At 41.9% G+C, this 21,966-nt stretch overlaps 1 protein-coding gene across 1 annotated transcript; it reads left to right on the top strand.

The window, feature by feature from the left end:
* Window positions 1-21,268, top strand: ipo9 (importin 9). Its single transcript, XM_061688825.1, is given in 25 exon segments — window positions 1-169; window positions 5,071-5,132; window positions 5,225-5,311; window positions 5,389-5,590; window positions 6,924-7,012; window positions 7,101-7,187; window positions 7,278-7,397; window positions 9,244-9,334; window positions 10,469-10,472; window positions 10,739-10,824; window positions 10,895-11,046; window positions 11,106-11,204; window positions 11,283-11,389; window positions 12,681-12,820; window positions 12,932-13,094; window positions 14,940-15,166; window positions 15,273-15,421; window positions 16,409-16,537; window positions 16,612-16,887; window positions 17,244-17,410; window positions 18,333-18,466; window positions 18,576-18,695; window positions 19,929-20,039; window positions 20,131-20,207; window positions 20,553-21,268. Coding segments are annotated over 25 exon segments (3,141 nt in total). The 5' UTR covers window positions 1-18; the 3' UTR covers window positions 20,664-21,268.
* The last annotated feature ends 698 nt before the right edge of the window (window positions 21,269-21,966 follow it).

Genomic DNA, 21,966 nt, shown 5'->3' with positions numbered 1-21,966 from the left:
ACATTACACATAGCAGACATGAACGCTGTTCGGTCGGGTTCGGTGGCCGGCCCGGTCCAGCAGGGGCTAAAAGAGGCTCTCATGGAGACCCTGACGGCCATCCTGTCTCCGGTTCAAGAAGTGCGCGCAGTCGCCGAGGAGCAGATTAAAGTGCTGGAAGTGACGGAAGGTGAGTAGCGGCCAGTCGGAGGAGTTAGTACCGGACGGGCCCCGGGTGCTGTCTTTTGGGTAACCGCGTTGGGAGTGGTGAGTTGGGAGTGGGGAGGGGGACACCACGCGCCATGCGGACAATCTGTCTGCCTCTTCGGCTAACACGTTAGCGAGACGAGCCTAGTCTCCGTTGGCTAACACGGAAGCTACAAGTTAAGCACGGTAACTTGGGTTTTAGCTCGCAGGGAAGCAACCTGCCCTATTAACTCATTTGCTCAAGTCGGCTAATTCTACTGTCTTCTGTCTTCAGGTTCTGAGATGTAAACAAATAAAAATAGAAATAAACAAAAGAAGAAAAACGTGTGGAAGGGGAACAAGATGCTAACTAATTTAATGGCGCGGTTGTCATGGGAACCACTTACTGTCACTCATTCAGTCTGACAGATAACCAGTTGAAGGTTTGTCGTTTGGTGGAAGCCTGGGGCGAAATGTGTTTTCTCATAGAGCTTTTCGTCATGACTTCCGGGTGGCAAATGCTCAAGCAAGCTCAGATGGCACTACTAGTAAACAACCCCGTACATCTCATTTGACCAAGACAGAGCGGTTGAGAAAACAGGGTAAATGGGTTGAACGATGATTTTAGCCTTCTTCTCTAGTTTGAATGTGTGAGGTGTGAGTTAAAGGGAGACAGAATGGCGGCTGTAATTTAGATATCAACGGGTAAGTTTATAAAAAAATAAAAATAATAAACGTGGTACTGAAAACCGACGTAGTTTACATTGACATGATTGAGGGACTGGCTGATTATTTTAATGTCGCTTGGATTAGTGGCACATACATGCTCTTTTGACGCTGCTATAGAGATGATGTTTGCTAGCAGGCTAGCCATTATGTTTTGCTAAGTTACTCCAAGACAACCCACCTAAAAAATTGTAACAATCCTGTGAGAAAATGTCTTCCACAAACCAGATGATGGTTTGCTTCGCAGCTATTACTTTAGAAATCCACCTCGAGGCAGTCTTGCGATCTAATCTGTGCAACTATTTACATGACAGGGATGGGCAACTTAATCAAAATCAGAATCCTCATATTTGCCAAGTATGTCAAAAACACAGCTGCTCTAGTACGACAACAGACAGCCATTTGACAGAAAATACGTTTGAGGCATAAAAACATAAAAAACAGTACAGAGAGTCACTGAGCAATGAAAGGTTACCGTTAATGTTGATATAATTACAATTGTGCCAATGATACACAGTCCTCTAGCAATTTAGAGCAGTTTGAAATGACTAATAGAGCGATAATCTGGGACAGTGACAATTGTGCAAATGGTGCATATAGTTCTCAAGCACATGAGTGGCCAGTGTTGGTCAACAACAAATATGCACATAGTGCAGAGTGACGAGACTACTACAGTGAGTGCATGAATAATGTAGAAGTGTCCCGACAGAGATGCGACAACAATCTCAAGACAAAATTGGCAGCATGTTACAATGGAATTGTAAGTTAACTGTTTAAGAAGTTAATGGCAAGAGGGAAGAAGCTGTTGGAATGTCTGCTTGTTTTAGTTTGCATTGATCGTTACCGCTTACCTGAGGGAACGAGCTGGAAGAGGTGGTGACAAGGATGATCAACCGTCAACCAAAATTATTTGAATTTTCATCAACGCGACAAGGACCGCACACTTCCTAACCAGATATATGCCAAAAAAATCACTTTTAAACAAGGAGAAAATATGTGTATGTCTGTTTTTCTTTTGTTGAACCAATGTATATCACAATATCTTAAAAGTCCTATGCCATCAAAATAAAAATAACAAATCTACTATTTTATGCATAACATACTGTATGTCAAAATGAGTCTCTGACATGGTTTAAATTTGACAGGATTCAATGACTTTGTTACACCAAAACATGCATTTACACGTGATATGGCTTGAAATTTAGTACCCTACAGGGCTCCAGCTACATGGCATTTCTGGGTTTTATGCAAGTTTCAGCCTTACAAATGCACTTTGTAAGTATACATATGCTGTGTTTTACAACAATTGTTAACTATATTTACAATTTATAATGTAACTGTGGATGAAAAGGCAAAGCTTGCATTCACGAGCATAAGCTAAAAATATCACCCCTCTTTTAATTTTCACCAACGTTCCCTTCCAGCTCATGTTCCCTATTAGTGGGCCAACAATGCAATGCTTGGTGACTTGTCCTTCACAATTATAGTAAAACATTGAAGGATCCAAACGTGATGTTTCTATGATCGCTTGGCCACCACAAGATGATCTCGGCAAGGACCAATCAGAGCAAAGCTGTTTTCATGTTTAAATTAAGAATAAGAACGATCCCACAGAGCAAAGCTTATTTACATATCAAATATAAGAAATGAGAAATCCAACTGTCTCAATTGCCAGGTGTAAAAGACCACCTAGAATAGCTTTTAAAAAAAATACTGTGATTTAAAAAAAAATGTATTTTCCCGCTCCCCATTATAAAGGGCTGTCTTACATAAAAATTACCATTCAAAGATGGGACAAGACGCTGAACAGCAAACCAACATTAAGTACAAAGGCTCATTTTGTGCATTTTTTAAATTTTTCTTTCTTTTTTTGCTTTGTTGAAGTAGCCCTGCAAAGCTGGTGCGTCTCTCCTGCATTGCGGGTACGTCATCCGTAACAACAGCCGCCTGTCCAAGCCACAATATCCATCCATCAATTTTTCATACCGCTTATCCTCACTAGCGTCGCGGGTGTGCTGGAGCTTATCCCAACTGACTCTGCCCACGCTACAATATATGTTTGCAAAACTATTAGCGGCGTTGAATATTGATATACATAATTTTGGAGGACACACATCTTAGTGAACCTAATCGGGAATGGCAGTAAAATTCTTGAAGCAAGCACTTAGCCTCTTTTGTGAAGAGTTGTTCACAAGCCGCTGCCTGTTGTGACGTTAACTGTCACCATTTAGCACTCGTTACTCAAATGTTTGCTTGCAGCTTAAGAAAAAAAAATAAGCCGAGCAACTTCTTGTACCTCAAAACCCCTAAGTTGAGTCACTCACAAGTCAAGCTACCATTGTATCTTTTACAGCGTACTTGCTGTGGTGAAAATGGCTCGTCATCATCATCACTTCAGTACTGACATTAAAAAGCCTGCCTCATGATGGGCGCTACTCTGTTACCGCTATCCAAAAACAGCAGCCTCAACAAAACAATTGTCACTTGAAATGGGTGGTTACAGTAACAAGCGCTCACAGCATTTCGCATGTGTCCATTGTCTGTGACTGTCACGTTACTTGGTACAGCAATTGAAGCGGACCCTCTAGGCGGCCCCCTCACTTGTCAGCAGGATCATTGTCCACCCCAGCCTCATGTCACTTTGGTATGAAAGCTGCCGTTTTTATCCTGGTCCCTCTTAATTTGTCAAAACCAGTGTACTGTGTGACTGTGCAACTGAACCTCGCCTGCCAAACCCAAGAAAATGAAGCCAATCTTATATGATATTATTAATCAGCTCACTGTAAATGACACGTTACAACACGTACTATAAAATGTCATTAGCTGACAATATCATCTGCAAACGATGTGTAATTTTTCTAGATATTTTTCAGTATCTTATTTTTATAGATATTTATATTGCAAAAGATAGAAATATTAATGACAACATAAGTATTCAGTCATTTTCCTTAATAATAATGATGATTGCAAATTGCAAAAAATATATATTATGATGGTAGCTTAATTTTATTTTGCACAATTTGGAAGTGCCACAATGCAATGTGTTTCCATATCAAATTAATATGAGAATGTTAAAATATTGATAAAATATCCTTTTTTTAAATCTATGCATTGTGACAGTTGCGAATTGTGCAAAATAGAGTAATGCTTAAAGTATTTAAGTATTTACACGTTCATCTTATTTTGTGTTTCATATATTAAAAATATTTAACTTTAAAAATATTTTTAAACATTATCATAATTTTAATTTTTGTAAAAATATCTAAATATATTTCTAAATGTATAAAATCAAATAAGAGTGTCTTAAAATATGAATTAAAATTTACTTTTTTTCAGTATGCATTGTAACCGTTACAAAATGTGCATAATAAAAATGTCAAATATTTGAATAAATATTTAGACATTTATCATATTTTGATCTAATATATTAACAGTATTTATTTGAAAATATTTGGGGACATCTTCATTTTGCCTTATCGTTTCCATATTTGTTATTATTGGGGAATGAAAGTATCTAAAAATATTCATAATATGAAAATATATTTATAAATATATCAAATCAAAAAAAAAAAAAAACGTCAGTAAATTGTAATTAAGACATTTTTATCTGTATTTATTATTATTACTCAGAATGTCTATGAATATTTTAAAGACATTTTTATACATTTTTATTTTCTGTATAAGCAGGTGCTAAATACTATCCATCCATCCATTTTCTGAGCCGCTTCTCCTCTTTAGGATCGTGGGCGTGCTGGAGCCTATCCCAGCTACCATCGGGCAGGAGGCGGGGTACACCCTGAACTGGTTGCCAGCCAATCGCAGGGCACATAGAAACAAACAACCATTCGCACTCACATTCACACCTACAGGCAATTTCAAATGCATGCATGTTTTTGGGATGTGGGAGGAAACCGGAGTGCCCGGAGAAAACCCACACAGGCACGGGGAGAACATGCAAACTCCACACAGGCGGGGCCCGGGATTGAACCCCGGTCCTCAGAACTGTGAGGCTGACGCTCTAACCAGTCGTCCACCGTGCCGCGCTAAATACTATACAAATGTAATATATAATGGTAAAAAAAAATAAGAAGTATAAAATTTTTGTGAACCACATCAAGAAATTGCAGCAATTATAGGATATCTTTCTAATTTGTCTTTTTCCATCCCTCCTTTGCACAGAGTTTGGTGTCCACTTGGCAGAACTCACAGTTGACCCTCAAGGAGCACTTGCCATCCGTCAGGTGAGTTGACGTGAAGATTGGCATGCGTTCAAGATCTCTAAAGTCTCTCTAATTTGAAACTGATAGCACAATCTTTCACGTCCCGTCCGCAGTTGGCGTCAGTCATCCTGAAGCAGTATGTTGAAACTCACTGGTGTTCCCACTCAGAGAAGTTCCGGCCCCCCGAAACCACCGACCAGGTACCAACCTGACATCTGCTTCACGTTATTAGAAGCGAAGAGTCCCCTCTTACGTCTTTCTCCGCTTCCCTCTCCAGGCCAAAGCCGCCATCAGGAGCTTGCTGCCCGGTGGCCTGCGCGAATCCATCAGCAAGGTGCGTTCCAGCGTCGCTTACGCTGTGTCCGCCATTGCCCACTGGGACTGGCCCGAGGCCTGGCCGCAGCTTTTCACCCTGCTGATGGAAATGTTGGTCAGCGGCGACGTCAGCGCCGTGCACGGGGCCATGAGAGTCCTAACAGGTACGTTCACAAGAGTGATCACCTTTCAATCACAGCACTGACCCATAAAGAAAGACAACCATTTAGACCCAGAGACAATTAAGCTCTTCAAATAAAGTTACAAGCATGTTTTTTTGTGCTTTGGGACATTTCTCTTATTTTTCCACAGTGTTATAAATTTTTGAATAGTGTTAAGTTTTCAAAAAATTCTGAATATTTATGTATTCATCAAAATATTTTTACACTTAATTTTTGTTTTTTTAACTGCATGGGGGGGTGCTAAACAGTTTAAAAAAAAAAAAAAAAAAACTATACAATGCAATCCTCTTGTTGTGGGCAATGATTGGTAAATCCGTTTTTTGTGCTAAAAACCCATGTTAGGTAACTTAAGGCATGCTGCACACTGTGCGATCAAGTCGAACCCGATTGGACCGGACCATTGCATAAAAATAAGAGTTGCCGATGCGGCCTGCACATTGACCAACTGGATATACATTATGGACGCCCTGAATAGCGAGCCTGTATAGGGGTTTGATGCTGTATAGACAATATATTGTACTTTATCACATTTCTTAAACCATAAAAAAGGAAGGGGCAGGTTGCTAAAAAGAGTAGACACGGGTTAGAATAAAAGTGTAAGTATGGATATTTTAAAAGAGTCTTGCTGACTCCATTCATTTGAACGTACCTGGCGAGGTACGTGCCATTCGCGCACATTTTGCTCACAAGCTTTATTTTTCAACCACTGGCACATTATAAATTATAAATGTTGATGTATGTATTGATGATTGAAAACACAATATTTGATGCTTTATATACGCCAAATATTTGGCTTGGGGCAGCGCGTTCGGTGTCTCGCTTGCATAGAAACCTAAGAAATGTATTTTCAGCGTGAGTGAAATCTTGTGTGCATTTTCTTGGGTGTAAGCATTGTCGACAATGTGCCCCGGTGATTCAAATTTTGAATCGTGCCAAAAACTGGCTGACCGATTGGCCACTCATGAAAACAGTTGCCAAACTATGCACACTGCGCGACAGTTCAGTCGATTTCAGCCCCGTCGCTCAGTGTGCGGCAGCCTTAAGTCTAAATTGGACACCTTACTACAAAGCAGTAGAATCATCTCTCCCAGCCAACCAGCAAACAGTTATTAATAGTGATATATTTTATTATAATAATAATAAAAATACATTTAAAATAGTGAAATAAAATCATATGCTTAAATCTAATGAAACAGTAATCCATTATACCTGTGTATCATGCTGCTGAATGAATTTTGGGGAAAAAAAACTATTTTGGGGAAAAAAACTATTTTGTGTTGTTACATTTTTTGTTTTGTTTGTTGTGCGTCTCCAGAGTTCACTCGGGAAGTGACAGACACACAAATGCCGCTTGTGGCTCCTGTAATTTTACCTGAGATGTACAAAATCTTTACCATGGCCGAGGTAACCACGCTCATGGCTTTCCTAACTCCACAAATTTAACAGGCTCTGTTTGAGTGTAAATTTGGCTTGGTGTTTCTTAATGTGGAAGATGTACAGCATTCGTACCCGTTCCAGAGCCGTGGAGATCTTCACCACCTGTGCCAACCTCATCTGTGCTATTGAGGAGCTTGAAAGGGTGAGGGCATGTGCCAAACTTATAATAATTCACAATATTATATTGGAAAATTATTCAGTTTTTCTAACTGTATTTTCTGTGTGCTATTAGGGTGCAGCCAAAGCCTTGATCTTCCCTGTAGTGCAGCAGTTTACAGAAGCATTTGTGCAGGCCCTGCAGATGCCCGACGGACCCTCTTCCGATAGTGGCCTGAAGATGGAGGTCCTCAAGGTGAAAATAAATAGTAATACAGCGGGTGGTTACGAATGCTGCAATTAACTAGTTCGCGCAGTGGTGTAAGAATATGTCATCATGCGGCACAAGAAGGCCAGATCGGTTATCGCCGTAGTTTTTCATTTGATTGCTTTATATTTTTGGACTAGAGGTGTTCTTTTTTTAAGGAACCCCAGACATGACATAGGGGACAAGGGGTAAATGTATCAATACTGATTGATACCTTTGTACGGTGTCAGTACTCGTAAAAACCCCTTTATTTTCTTTTTTTCCCCGCAATCCCTGTCACCTGCTCCGCTCCGCCTGCAAAAAAGATAGTGAGTCTCATTTCTTTGATGGTCCGGAATAGTTGCTAATTAGGTGTTCATAGTCTGTTCGTGGTTTGTATTTTACTGTGTAACGTGCTCATGACAGCTTTCATTATGAGCACAAACTGATTTCTGTCACCTCTAAAGTGAGATTTTGCAGATGGAAACACACTTTTTCCGTGTGTTAAACTAAGTAAGTTGTTTGTGTGTTGTGCAGACGAAACTGACGGCCTTATTCCATGCAGTGGCCATTTGGTGGAATGGCACTTCCTTTTTCATAAATAACTTCACCCAGTTCTACAAGCATAGTGTGCAATTGGCCATGAAACTATGCCCACAACACAAAAAATTAATCTTCCCTGAAGTGTAATGTGTTTTGTGTTATTTGGGCAACGTGTCTTGCCGTCTGACAGCTATGCGCGTTGTGTTGCGAGGCAGCGGCGATATGAATGAGATCCGCCGCGTGGCCCATCGCCAGGACTTAGAGAAGCCACTGGAGGTCCAGCACAACAGCGTTCGTGCCGCTAGCATGAAAGCGTCCTTCATTCATCCAGGAGGACCAGAGAGCGTCGCGCGGCTTAGGCCATTTATGGAGCACCATTCTGTGGCCACAGAAACGCATTGTCTGCTGAATTTCAAAGGAGGGAAAATTGTCCTGGCGGTGCGCTTTGTGGTCATTATGCTCAGATGAGATGAGAGAGAAGGAAGGTGGTATGTGTATTTGATTGACAGGAGAGGTGTGATTTTCAGAGCTCTCAGCTATGTCTCAATTCTTGACCCTTTTGAAGCCATTTGCAATTTTTTTATTCATTCATTGTCAGGCTTGTTTAACAAGACTTTTCTGTTATGTCAAATTTGCAAGAAATTTTTTTTCGCCTGTTTGGCTGTACTTTAACACACAGTTGGAATGATTCATTATACTTTATTTTTATTTCCTAATATGGGATTTATTCTGTTTGTGTTGTTTTGTAGTAATGACAAGTTGTTACTTTAAAAAAAAAGTGTTATTTCATTGAAACGTATGCCATATTCAAGAAAAGTTAACCTTTTTCACATTATTTGATTAAGATTAAACACATTTTCATCGCAATCGCAACTTAGATGTAATGGCATTTCAGTACTTTGTATCGGCGAGTACTCCAATCTACGTACTTGTTCTCTGTCTAAGAAAAAGTGGTATCAGTTCATCCCTAGCTGCACTATAGAATTGTGGCCACTACATGGTTATAGCATAGCATTGAATACCAATTTGTGGATTTAATATCATTTTCATGAACAACTTTGACATCTGGTTAAGCAAATGGAGTGCACCTTGCATGTCTTCTACCTTACCGGGTGTAGAAAAGCTGTGCTTGATTTGCTTACCCAACTGTAATTAATTATGACTTTACTACCACGTTAGTGATAGTTAACTTGCACCCAAATTCAGGTTCATCTTCGCCGTAGGAAGTGAACTTGTTCGTAAAACCGAGGACCCCCGTAAACTGGTTATATGCAAACTGTAAGATTGAAGTGAGTATTTAATCTCATTGCAGGCGATAACCGCGTTGGTTCAGAACTTTCCAAAGCCCATGGTGTCTTCCATGCAGCAGATTCTACCCATCGTTTGGAACACGCTGACTGAAAGTGCAGCTTTATATCCTTTGTGGCAACAACTCTGCACACATTCAACAGATATATGGCTGAATAGGTTGTTTGTTTGGTGGAAAACCATAATAAAACCCATTCATTCAGTGGGCAGGTGAGCCGTCGAACAACACACTAAAGCTACTTTTCCCTTAGAAGGTAAGGTAAAGGATGGGAAAAGAGGTCCTGGCTCTTCTGGCATCATCAAAACCTCACTAAGGCAATGTTTTAATTTATGTTTTAACATTCCTAAGTGCCATACAAGTATTGCAAGTAGTTAACCACTGTATAATAAAACTAAAATAACGCATGCAATGGAGAGGGCTCAGGAAGGTGTTAGCAGAGACTGATGCTGTCATCTTTGTCGGCATCACTGGAATAAAAAAAAAAAAAAAAAACTTGTGATATTTGATTAATTGTATTGGTTATGCAGCTAGTGGTTAGAACATGTGCTTCACAGTTCAGAGGTCCCAGGGTATGAATCTCCGCTTCAACTCTAGTCGTGTGGCGTTTGCGTTTTCCAGTTTCCCCCACATTCTAAGAATGCAATTGTTAGGTTCATGGAAGGCTCCAAATTGTCCATAGGTGGGAGTGGTTGTCTGTCTTTATGTGCCTCTATTGACTAACGACTAGCACAGGGTGTACTGTACACTACTCTCTCTAAAAGTCAGCTGGGATAGGCCCCAGCTCACCCTGGCACCCAGTAAGGACAAGCGGTGTAAAAAATAGATGTATAGTCTTTTGTCTATATGTGACCGACTAATAACTGGCAAGCAGTCCCAGGTGGACCCCGCTTCTCTTGGCTAAAGTCAGCTGGGATAGGCTCCAGTTTACTTATTGAACCTAAGGACAAGTGCTTTAGAAAATGGATGCTCGTTTGTCTTTGTGCTCTATGATTGACTGGCGACTAGTCCAGTGTGGACCCTGCTTCTCTTGCCAAGAAACAGCTGTAATAGGCTCCAGCCAGCTCACCTGTGTCCCTAATGAGGACAAGTGGTACATAAAATGAATGGATTGGTGTTTGTCTATATGTGCTCCATGATTGCTCAACTGCAAAACTAATAACGACAAGAACTATAGAAAATGGATGGTGGATGGATTGCTCATGGTATGTTGTAAGTTCCAAGTCAATAGTTTTGTGGTGATGTCACAAAAAAACCAAAGAGGAAGGAAAACACTTGTGGAGTTTATCCTTTTGAGGCATAGTTTCCATCTACAGCTTATACAGGGTTGGGAGGGAAACCCAGACTTCTTTCTCCAACCTATTTGTCCAACTCTTTCGGGGGGATCCCAAGGTGTTCCCAGGCCAACCAGGAGACATAGTTGCCTGCGGAGTGTGTCCGGGCACTCCCTTAGCAATAGGAACTGCTGGAAAATCTGCTCTTAAATAAGACCTTTGAAAAGTTGAAATCCCTTAACCGACATGCCCACTTATGTCAGAACGGAAGTCAACTACACAGAGGAAGTGGACGATCCTGTCGACTCAGACGGTGAGAATGTGTAGACGAAGCGTATTATCTACCAGAGTGCCTTCTAATTGGCGATTTTGCTGACTCGCAGGTGAAGTCTTGGGCTTTGAGAATCTGGTCTTCAGCATCTTCGATTTTGTGCACACGCTGATGGAGAAGAACAAGTTCAAGAGCACGGTGAAGAAGGCCCTGCCCGAGCTCATCTATTACATCATCCTCTACATGCAGATGACGGAGGACCAGGTGAGACATGACGTGGAATGACGACGTCACGTTGTACTGACCACTTCATCTTCACGCAGATCAAAGTGTGGTCGTCCAACCCTCACCAGTTTGTGGAGGATGAGGACGACGACACCCTCTCCTACACTGTCAGGATCTCTGCTCAGGACCTGCTGCTGGTAAGACGAAACTCGGCTTTTAATAAATGATGGGAACCTGCGGGTTTCCTCTTGGTAAACGTGAACTCTCGTCTGAAGGCGGTTGCTGCCGAGTTCCAGAATGAGAGCGCAGCAGCGTTGGCAGCGGCGGCCACCAGACACCTCCAGGAGGCGGAGCAGGCCAAAAACAGCGGCAATGAGCACTGGTCAGCCTCTTGTTTTTGTTCAGTAACTGGGATGCACACTGGGATGTTTTTTTTATCAACTTGGACTTTGAGTGCACAATTTAGTTGAACATCCATCCATTTTCTCTCGCGCTTGTCCTTATCAGTTTCACAGTGGAACTGAAGCTTATCCCAGCTGACTTTGGGCAAGAGGCGGGATACACCCTGGATCATTTGCCAGCCAATCGCAGAGCACATAGAGTAAAGACAAACAAGCATTCAGTGTCTGTCCGGCCCCATCTTGTACCGCTAATTTGATTTTTGAGAAACCACCGCAGCCGAGGAAAACTAACCAATCACAGACAGTTGTCAATAAGAGTCTTACGCAACCAATTTCTGCATTCGGCAAAACAGGATGAAGTACTTCCTTCCGGTTCAGGTCAGTGGCAGAGTCCCTAAGGCAGGAGAACAAGCTTCGAGCAAGTTCGGGTTCAAACCATCAAGTCATCAGCCTGTTGTTGTTGCTGCACACACAAGAAGTCCGCCAACCTGTTTTCCGTGACTTGGACTGCACTTAGCGATAATAATGATCGGTTAATCTGTCGATTATTATTTTTTTCGATAAATCGTCACAATTGTTCGACAAAACAGACGCGTGACAAATGCAAATGGCGGACAAAGCAGCAGAAACCAGTCAGTGGCGTAAAGAAGATACTTTAGAACCAATAAATAGAATAAAATGTTGCCTCCGGTTGTATAAAATACTTGAAATTGCTACAAATGCGTCATGATGAGACCTTCGCCAGGGGCTGCATTTACTTCCGTAAACACGCCGCCTCGTAGTTGTGCGCATGCATGTGACATCACAGGCGCATTCCGTCTATAGTACAGTTCGCAGTTGTTTTTGTCATGTGAACAACTACATAAAAAGATCCCACTGAATAAAAAATCTGAATTGGGCATCTTGCCCTGCAGCCTGGACCGTAGCCTAGGTCGCCTGCACGACACAAGCCATAGTTCACATGTAACTCAACCTGCCAAAGTGGCTAGTGGGAGAGGCATTTGGCTATTTGGCCTGTGTTAACGTAAAGCCCTGCCCATAACCCTATTGAGGACATGCACTATAGAAAATGGATGGATGGCTATGACTGACTATTGGATACTGTGGGTGAGATCAGTTGAGAACCTCAGATTTAACATGTTCAGACTTTTATATCTGCCACATTTCATCAGAGCAGCTTGTATGCAGTTTTGTGTTCATGTAGGGTCCTTGTAGTTAAAAAGATATTAAAGTTAGAGTCAAAATTTTTGAGCGCTCTTATTTGTCTACCAGGTGGAAGATCCATGAGGCCTGCATGTTGGCACTTGGCTCAGTCAAAAGCATAATCACTGAGAATGTGAAAGACGGTCGCATCCAGTTTGACATGCACGGCTTCTTGGCTGGTGTTGTCTTGGCTGACCTCAACCTGGCAAGTGAGTCTGAAACCAAATACCCAACTGACATAAAACGGTAGTTTTTATGTTTAAAAAAAAAAAAAAACAGTATCCCCTTCTCGTGTCTCACTGTTTTCTTCTCTCGTTCAGCGGTGTCACCCTTCCTCCTCGGCCGTGCTTTGTGGGCGGCCAGTCGCTTTACCGCCGCCATGTCGCCTGAGCTCATTCAGCAGTTCTTGCAGGCCACCGTGAGCGGCCTCCATGACAGCCAGCCGCCATCTGTGCGCGTATCTTCGGTCAGGGCCATCTGGGGGTGAGCTTGCGCCATATTCTCGTCTTTGCACAAACAGTGAAATTGTTCATAAATGCTTCTTAGATGTGATTTACTCTGCATGGTTTAAGTGAAAGAATTTAGTTTTTTTCCTCTAATGGCACAATTGCGATGTGCGTCATGGCAGGCAGCATAAGATTTAAAAGGTGTGGAATTGGATGTCTTCATATTGCTGGCTCTGTGTTTTGGGCAAAATCTGAAAAGATTATGAAAAAGTGAAGTTGTGATTGCCTTAATTTACAGTTGAAATTATTTTTACTCCTTGCCAACCAACGAACTGCTTCCGTTTTCTCACTGCTCGATGTTGACTCTTGTGGAGTAATTTACTTGCAATTTTGGCATCTGTGTATTCGTGTTGTTTCATGTGTTCCGTCAGTGTAAACACCATATTGGATATGTGCCACTTGAAATGTACATGGATATAGAAAAGTTGTTTTTTTTGTTTGTTTGTTTGATTTTTAAGCAGCTGTTTTTTTATGGTGTTTTACAGTATACTATACAGTGAACCCCCTAAGGCCTCTTTATACTCCCGTACTTGCACTGGCGACAGCACCCGCATTGCATCACGTGACCGACGCATTGGACCGCGTGGCCCCTATGCAACACTTGATGCGCACATGGCACAAATTGTAGCCGCGGACGGAATACCGCGATCATCTCTCATGATTGGTTCATTTTAGTGACATGCTGTGATGACATTCATCTTTCCCTTGGTTCCTCAATACTGCCATCATTTAGTGGCTGCACATACCACCCACGCCACCGCCTTCTTGATCGATTTTGCTGTATAATTAAACGCATCATCTGGTCATCTAGGTCCATTTGTTCTAACAGGTTCCACGGTCGCCATTGTTGTTGCTTTGTTCCTTGTTTCGGAAAGTAAAAACAGCTACCGGAATTGGCCATAAAATGCAGAGGAAACTCCACCCTGTGGTGTCCTAGCCAATACCAGCCGTAGCAACACCCCCGCCTTGGAGGAGAACTGCAGCACATTTTCAAAACAGCGCGTGTGGGTTGTGCTCGAGTACAAAGGCAAAAGGCGGGATAGCCGCAGTGACAACAGCGCGGTCACTTAAAGGAGTTTGTTTAGAAATCGTCCAAGATGGCGGCAAAGCACTCCAATGCCATGCATCTAGCTCTTACACAATCATTATTCCATGTTGCATAAACAACTCTATTCAGTAGTTAAATTATCCAACAAACTACCTTCACATGAGGCTCATCAATTGTATTAGCTAGCATACTAGCCCAAAAAACACGCTAGCACAAACTGATGTGACATCACATATGGGCAAACAAATATGCACACTAATGGTATTATGTACGGTCAGTCATTAAACTTACCTTTTGGCATTTCCACACAATAATAAATGTTAGGAAATAACAGACAAATTGTAACAACAAAGTAGACTCCAGTAGACTATTATTAGTGGCTACATTGGCAGAGAAACAGAAACATACTTTCAGTTTCACTTTTAAAGGTCCACGAGATGCAAGGACTGCCAAGAAAACAGGACATTTCATATAGACAAAAACACTATCCAATGGATTAAATCTAACATGCCACTAAAACTATTTGTGGTCAGGTCTGGAATGCATCCCCTGCGACAAATGGGGGTTCACTGTCGGCATTGAATCGGGGATTTGGGCCGGCAATGTAAATCCAGCTTTAAAGAGACAAAGCACAGTATCAGCTTGAGGATCTCTTCTATAGCACAACTGCACTATGAGAACCAGAGCTACATCAGACAATTCGGCCACTAGAAACCTCACTATCACAACATTAATGGTTCATTTTATGAGGAATGTGTATATTTTAAACTCCAGGTATTGTGACCAGCTGAAGCTATCTGAGAACACGCATATCCTGCAGCCCTTCCTGCCCAGCGTCCTGGAGGGGCTGGTCCAGCTGGCCACGCAGTTCAACTCTGAAGTGTTGGCGCTGGTCATGGAGACACTTTGCATCGTTTGCACCTTCGACCCAGCCTTCACTACTAGCGCTGAGAACAAGATCTGCCCCCTCACCATCGCCGTGTTCCTCAAATACAGCAACGGTATGGCTCCTCTGACACTCACTTTTAATGGTTAAAGACAGATTGTGAAGTTGAGAACAGAAGTACTGCTAAATATGAGCATAGTAAGTCGTTTAGCTTTCCTTAGACCCGGTGGTGGCTTCCCTGGCCCAGGGCATCTTCAAGGAACTGTCCCAGATCGAAGGCTGTCAGGGACCCATGCAGATACGTCTCATCCCTACGCTGGTCAGCATCATGCAGGCCCCTGTTGACAAAATCCCGACTGGACTGTGTGCTGTAAGTTAGGAAGAGGTACCATAATGCAACTACAGTAGAAGAATTTGCCTTCTACAAAAATTCCTTACCTGGATCAACCAGTAAAATTTATGATCAATAATGATTGTTATTTTTTTAAATTTCGGTTTTGTACATTAATTTAGGGTTTCAGAAAAGATATATCTTTTTGATGGAAATGTTATGCTAAGATACTGTATCTCAATAATTATCTTCAGAGTTAAATGTGAAGTTCTTTGTTTAAACAAGAAAGCAAGCTGGCATTGTAAAATATGATGAGAGTAGTCACTATCAGAAGGAATAGTCTTTTTTTGCTTAGAATAAAGTCATAATTATATGAGAAAAAATATTTTTGCGAATAGTCAAATTAAACCTTTTAATTAAAAAAAAGAAAAGCTTAATATTATGGAGACAAATCATAATTTTACAAGAACAAAGTTTTCATATTATTAGGGGAAACACTTGACTTTATAAGAATAAAAGATTTTTTAGCTTAATATTATGGGGGAGTCTTCATTTTACATGACTAGGTAACAATATTGTGGAAAAAAAGTCTTAAATTCATGACAATAAAGTCCATAATATTATTGGGGGGGGGGGGGGGTCCTTATATTGAGAATGAAGTTGTCCTGTTACTTTTTAAGAAAAGTTCTTAATTTTATGAGATTGAAACCTTAATATGAAGGCGTTTTTTTTGTCGATATTGTATAATAATTTTATGAAGGGGGGGGGGGGGGGGGGGGGGAATAACATTCAAGAGTTGATTGCTGAGGCCATTTGAACTGTGTTGCCAACCAAAATACATAATTTGCAGGCGCCATCTTTTCCGGGGAGGCGTTCCAGTAGACTTATGTGGTCGTTCCTGCAATTTTGTCTTTATGTTCTGCCTTATTGTTTCTCCCAAGTCTGCCTCTGTTTCTGTAGATTCCTCCGTAATAGTCCTTTGAGTTTTAAATGCCACTTTCACTTATATTGTGGTGTACATTACAGACAGCCATCGACACTCTGACCACGGTTGTGCGCAACACCAAGCCGCCTCTTTCTGAGATGCTGGTGTGCCAGGCATTCCCTGTGATGGCACAGTGCACCTTACGCACTGACGACAATACTGTCATGCAGGTATACGACACAGGGTTTCAAGCTGACGAGTTGTTGGCCCCATGCGAACAAAATCGGCTTCTTTCCTTTTGCAGAACGGCGGCGAGTGTTTACGGGCATATGTCTCGATCGCCCTGGAACAGATTGCCCAGTGGCGCGACGACCAAGGGAACAGCGGTGTGTGGTATGTCATGCAGGTGGTAAACCTGTTGCTGGACCCCAGGACCTCGGAGTTCACCGCCATATTCGTTGGAAGGCTGGTGTCCACGCTCATCTCCCGGGCTGGCACACAGCTCGGCGAACAGCTGGACCAGATTCTGCGAGCCATCCTGAGCAAGATGCAGCAAGCGGAGACTTTGAGCGTCATGCAGGTAAGCGAAGAATGCTGGTATGACGAATAATGCAATAGAGGTGGGGGGGAGGGTGGAGCAGATTTACCTCTGTTCCAAATTAAAAAATGCCAATATCGTACATTCGCAAATTTTAGTTGAATCAGCACCCCAAAAATAATATATCTTGAAAAGAATGGAATCGGGGTAAAGCCATTTTGCAGTTTGATGTGGCAGTAAAATACAGTTTGAGCATGTTTATATTTTTTTACATAAATCTGACATGATATGCAAGTTGAAAACATATCTGGGAAGTGTTTTGAATTTGACCTTGCAAAAGCCAAACCAATGAAATGATGGCTGTTTTCTCCTTGATCTTACTTTCGCACTCTCTACAGTCTCTTATTATGGTATTTGCCCACCTGGTTCACTCCCAGCTGGAGCCCCTGTTGGATTTCCTCTGCAGTCTCCCGGGCCCGACAGGTAAACCTGCACTGGAATTCGTCATGACCGAGTGGATGAGCAGGCAGCACCTCTTCTATGGACAGTACGAGGGTAAAGTCAGGTCAGGACCGCTTCTGCACGACAGCGCAACCTTCAAAGTCAAACAGCCCAAAACCTGAGAGTTCAACCAACATTTTATGGAAAAATATGCCTGTAAAATCTGACAAAACTCAGAGTTCAAAGACTCATCAGCAGATCTAAGTCCACAAGTTTTGTTTTTTCATTGGCTTTTTTGTGATGACACCACAGAAGGGTACCAGTGATAGCAAAGAGGAATGAAATAAATTAAGGTTAAATGATCATAGAACTGAAGCTGGAACATATTGTGACATAGAAAACAGTCTGGCTGCTCAATACAATATAAGAAAGCATACATTTTTCGATTGCACTTGTCTTTATTTAGGGTCATGGGTAAGATGGAGCCTCTTCCAGCTAAATTTTGGTGACAGAAGTAGGATCCACTCTGGACTGGTTGCCAGCCAATCGCAGGACATAGACAAACAACCATCTATCCATTAATTTTTTTTCTATAGCGCGTCTCCTTATTATGGTTGCATGTGATGTAAATCCTATACCAGCTGACTTTTGGTGCGAGAAGGAGGGTCCACCCTGGACTGGTCGCCAGATTACATCACAGGGCATTTACAGACAAACTATTCACACTGACATTCATAACTATGGACAATTTGGTCTTCAATTAACCAAACATGCCCATTTTTGGAGGAACCCGGTGTCGCCGGAGTACCCTGCGAAATCCCAAGTAAGCATGGGAAGAATATGCAAACTCTGGAGAGATTTGAACCTCAGAACATGCTAAGCACTTGATATACCATTGTTTTTAAATAGAACAACTTGGAATTCAACAAGCGCCACGGAACAGGTTATGTTCCACTTTGGAGGTTCTGTCGCACTTATTTTGCATCAAAAATAAAAAAAAATATATTTGCTGTATATTCATGTTGGTCATGTTGTGTGCCTTGCAGCACGGTGGCTCTTTGTAAACTGCTGCAGTACAGCCTCAACACTGATGACAAGCGTCTCCAAGACATCATGGTGAAGGGAGAAGAGATTTACAACCCCGCGGAAGGCATCCGGACTCGCTCCAAATCAGCCAAGAGTGAGACGCAAAATAATCTTTGTTTTTCTTCTGCATAATGCAAAAGATTGGGTTTGTAGGCGGGCTTGTGCTTGGTGGTGGTTTGAATGCTATCCTGCCTCCCTGGCAGATCCGGAGCGCTGGACCAACATTCCTTTGCTGGTGAAAATTTTTAAACTGATCATCAATGAGCTGTCAACTGTCGTGGAGGCCAACGCCAGCCGAGCCAACCCAGCCGACTGGAGCCAAGGTGACCAGCAAGATTTGTGGTCAGCCGATTTTAAAAGAATTCACCTGCCTCGCGGACGTTCATTCTTTAGACATGTTAGTCTGGATCAAATTAAGTTTTACTTCTATAAGGTCACTTCACAACTAAAGTTATCTCAAGACACTTTACATATGGCGCAGGTCTAGAACCACGTGACAAATACAAGGAAAGAACTCCCTTTTAGGAAGAAACCTCGAACAGTGCCGAGACTCAGTGTGGGTCTGCCTTGAACAGTTGAGTTGAGAGACTGATAGAAGAGAGGGACAGTGGGCAGAGTGCGAGAGTGATAGATGGATTTCAGCAGGGATGAGGTATCAGTATGTACAGTATGTGTAAGTGTTTTGGCATAATGCTATGGTGATTAACAGTATTAATGGGATTGGTACTACTAATGTAACATATAGAGTGTCCCAAAAGTCACTAAACACCTCCTTTTTACTGTTGTTTCTGGTATCATTTGGAGATGAGACCATCAGCATTTGACAGCTTAGGCTTTGCGTTTTTTATAAGCATATCGTTCCCTTGCCATCACCAACTGACATTGGAGCAAGGTTGCAAAATTGCCACCAAATGCTCACATCTGTCCAAATGATACCTGTAATGAAATAGAAAAAAAGGAAGTGTATTGTGACTTTGGGGACTGCCAGTATTAATTGTGGCCGATGTATTGTACATTGCATTTATTGTTTAAACTACATGGTAGAATTCTAGCTCAACTGGAATATGCGTCATCACAAAAATATGGGAACAGATGTCTTCAGATCAGAATCGGGCCTCTTCTAAACATGCATAAAAATCTTATACGTATCGAATATGTGCCAACGCCAGTACAGCATAATTGCACAGCTCGGATATACCCCGTCAACACCAGTTTGATGTAATTGAAATACTCAGTTTAGTGACATGCACAAACGGGTGAAAAACACCCGCTGTAAAGCTAAACTACAGCCAAAGCAGACCATTAAATATGGACTAAATGTACTACATTAGAGGTGGGCAACTATATGATATGTAACGCTTAATATTTGTATTATGTATTATTTACATCAGTGTAAATAGAAGAAGAGTGTAAATACAGCCATATGGAAATGTATCACTAGAAATGTACATGGAACTAGCGAGTTAAAAAATCAGTTTTAAGCGTTCAATGGGACTTGGGCATTCGGACTGGCAGCGTCAGTCCAGCCTTTGTCACCACTTTGTATCTGGTCTCAGATTCCAGCAGCATGTGTGAGGAGGAAGAGGAAGAAGGCGATGAGGATGATGATGAGGAAGGAGGGCTGGCAGGGCAGCTGATATCAGACCTCATTGGCTCCAATAAATATGGTACACGGGCACATTGCAATTGTTACAATTTATTTTATGCTGACTTCAAATAAAGTACCTTCAAGAGCCACCATTTTGTTCTGTCTTCCAGATGATGACTATTATGACGACGACGATGAGGATGATCCCGATGCCTTAAATGATCCCTTAGACCAAATTGACCTGCAGGTACACCCATGAACATTAAAGCTTGTTGTTTCTCCCACATTAAAAAAACATGCAAGTTAGGTTCATTGAAAACTAATTTATCCCAAAGTGTGAATAGTCATGTGCCCAGTGACTGGCTGGCGACCATTAAAAGGGTGTACCAGCCACGCTCCAAAAGTCAACTGGCCTGTGAGCCTAATAAGGACAAGCTATAGAAAATGGACATACTGTTGCAGCTAGGTTTTTTGTTGTTGTAGTTGTTTTTATCCTCCCCCCTCCACCCAGTGTGCCTTGTTTGGGTATACGACTTCAATGCACCCCTTGACGTTTTTGCTTCCTGTTTTTCCCCGTTTTTTTTTTACCTAGGCATACCTGACTGACTTCCTGACCCAGTTTGCCCAGCAGCCGTGCTACAGCATGTTCTCAGGTCACCTCAACAACAACGAGAGACAAACGCTGCAGTCTATAGGCCTCTAGCCCCTCTCCCCTGCTGATCCCTTCTCTCCTTCCCTTTCTCCTGTTGCCTCATTGCCGACACTCACGGCATCAATTGCCCGGGAAGAAGAACGCTGATTATGTGCTGATGGTAGAGGGATGAGATGGAACGCACTTGACTGCGACTCCCTGGTTGTCCACGCTTGTAAAGGACTTTGTCCCGGTGACACTTTCGAGAATGAAAGGAAACCACAAATGTGGGGTCAAGGCTTTCACGGTGGGCCAGGTGAACTGTGATATATATACTGTTTTCCAATTCCTCTTTATAACTGCTGCCTGTTTTTACATGAGCGAGAAATCCATCGACAGAAATCACTTCGACCAGACACTGAAGAAGAAAAAACAACAACTTCCTGTTCTTTTGGGAAGTGGGATAATTATTGGAGGCCTTATTCTCCCAGGAAATATTGACTGTTTCTTAGTATCATGCAATGTAAAGCTCTTAGTTCACTCATGTCTCGGCATTACCATGTTTTTTTTGGGGGGGCGGGGAATTATCACTGTTACCATGGTGATACCAAGCCTTGTCGTTTCCTCGTGCCCACAAAAATGCAGGTATGAAAAAATATTTCTAAATAAAAGTCTGAACAGACAGCTTTTTCCAGGTTTGTTTTACTTCCAGAGACTTGAATATGCGGTTTTGTTTTTTTAGTTTTGGGTTTGTTTTTTCGCACTCTTACATAACAGTGGGGCAGAAGTCCTTGCTCAAACGCATTTTCAGAAATGGGTAGAAAACAGATTTATTTGGTTGTCTAATTTCACGCTTGACTGGATGGACAGGCACTCCAGAGACCCAAGTATTTGTATACAATCCTTTTTAAAAGTCAATTTCCATCCTTGCTCAACTAGGATGATGTACTGTAGGCTAATGACACAGACCTACATTTATTTTTAAATTGAGATATTTAATTCCAGTGCTGGGCCGTGTATTCTGTACCTGGGTCTTCAGTGCGAACCTGCACCTTTAAAATTAATTTTCAAGTATGCCAGAGACCAAGAGAGACCCAGCCAATGTGGGCATAAGAAACATCATTAAATGTATTAATGTGTGCCGAGAGTTACAGATGTGTTTTGCTTGTTGAACTCTTGAGCACATAAATGCTTAAATCTGATTGGACAAAAATAACAAACTGTACAAACAGTACAGCCAAAATAAACATTGCGCAACAAAGATTGTTTAGAATAAAATAATCCAATTTCGTGGACAAATATTACAATATAGATTGTAAATTTCATTAAATTTTATTCACCAGAATTAAAAGTCCCCAAATCCACTTTAGGGGAG

The sequence above is a fragment of the Phycodurus eques genome, chromosome 10 (assembly GCF_024500275.1).
Source record: "Phycodurus eques isolate BA_2022a chromosome 10, UOR_Pequ_1.1, whole genome shotgun sequence".
Lineage (NCBI taxonomy): Eukaryota > Metazoa > Chordata > Actinopteri > Syngnathiformes > Syngnathidae > Phycodurus > Phycodurus eques.
This window is presented reverse-complemented; position numbering and strand designations above follow the sequence as displayed.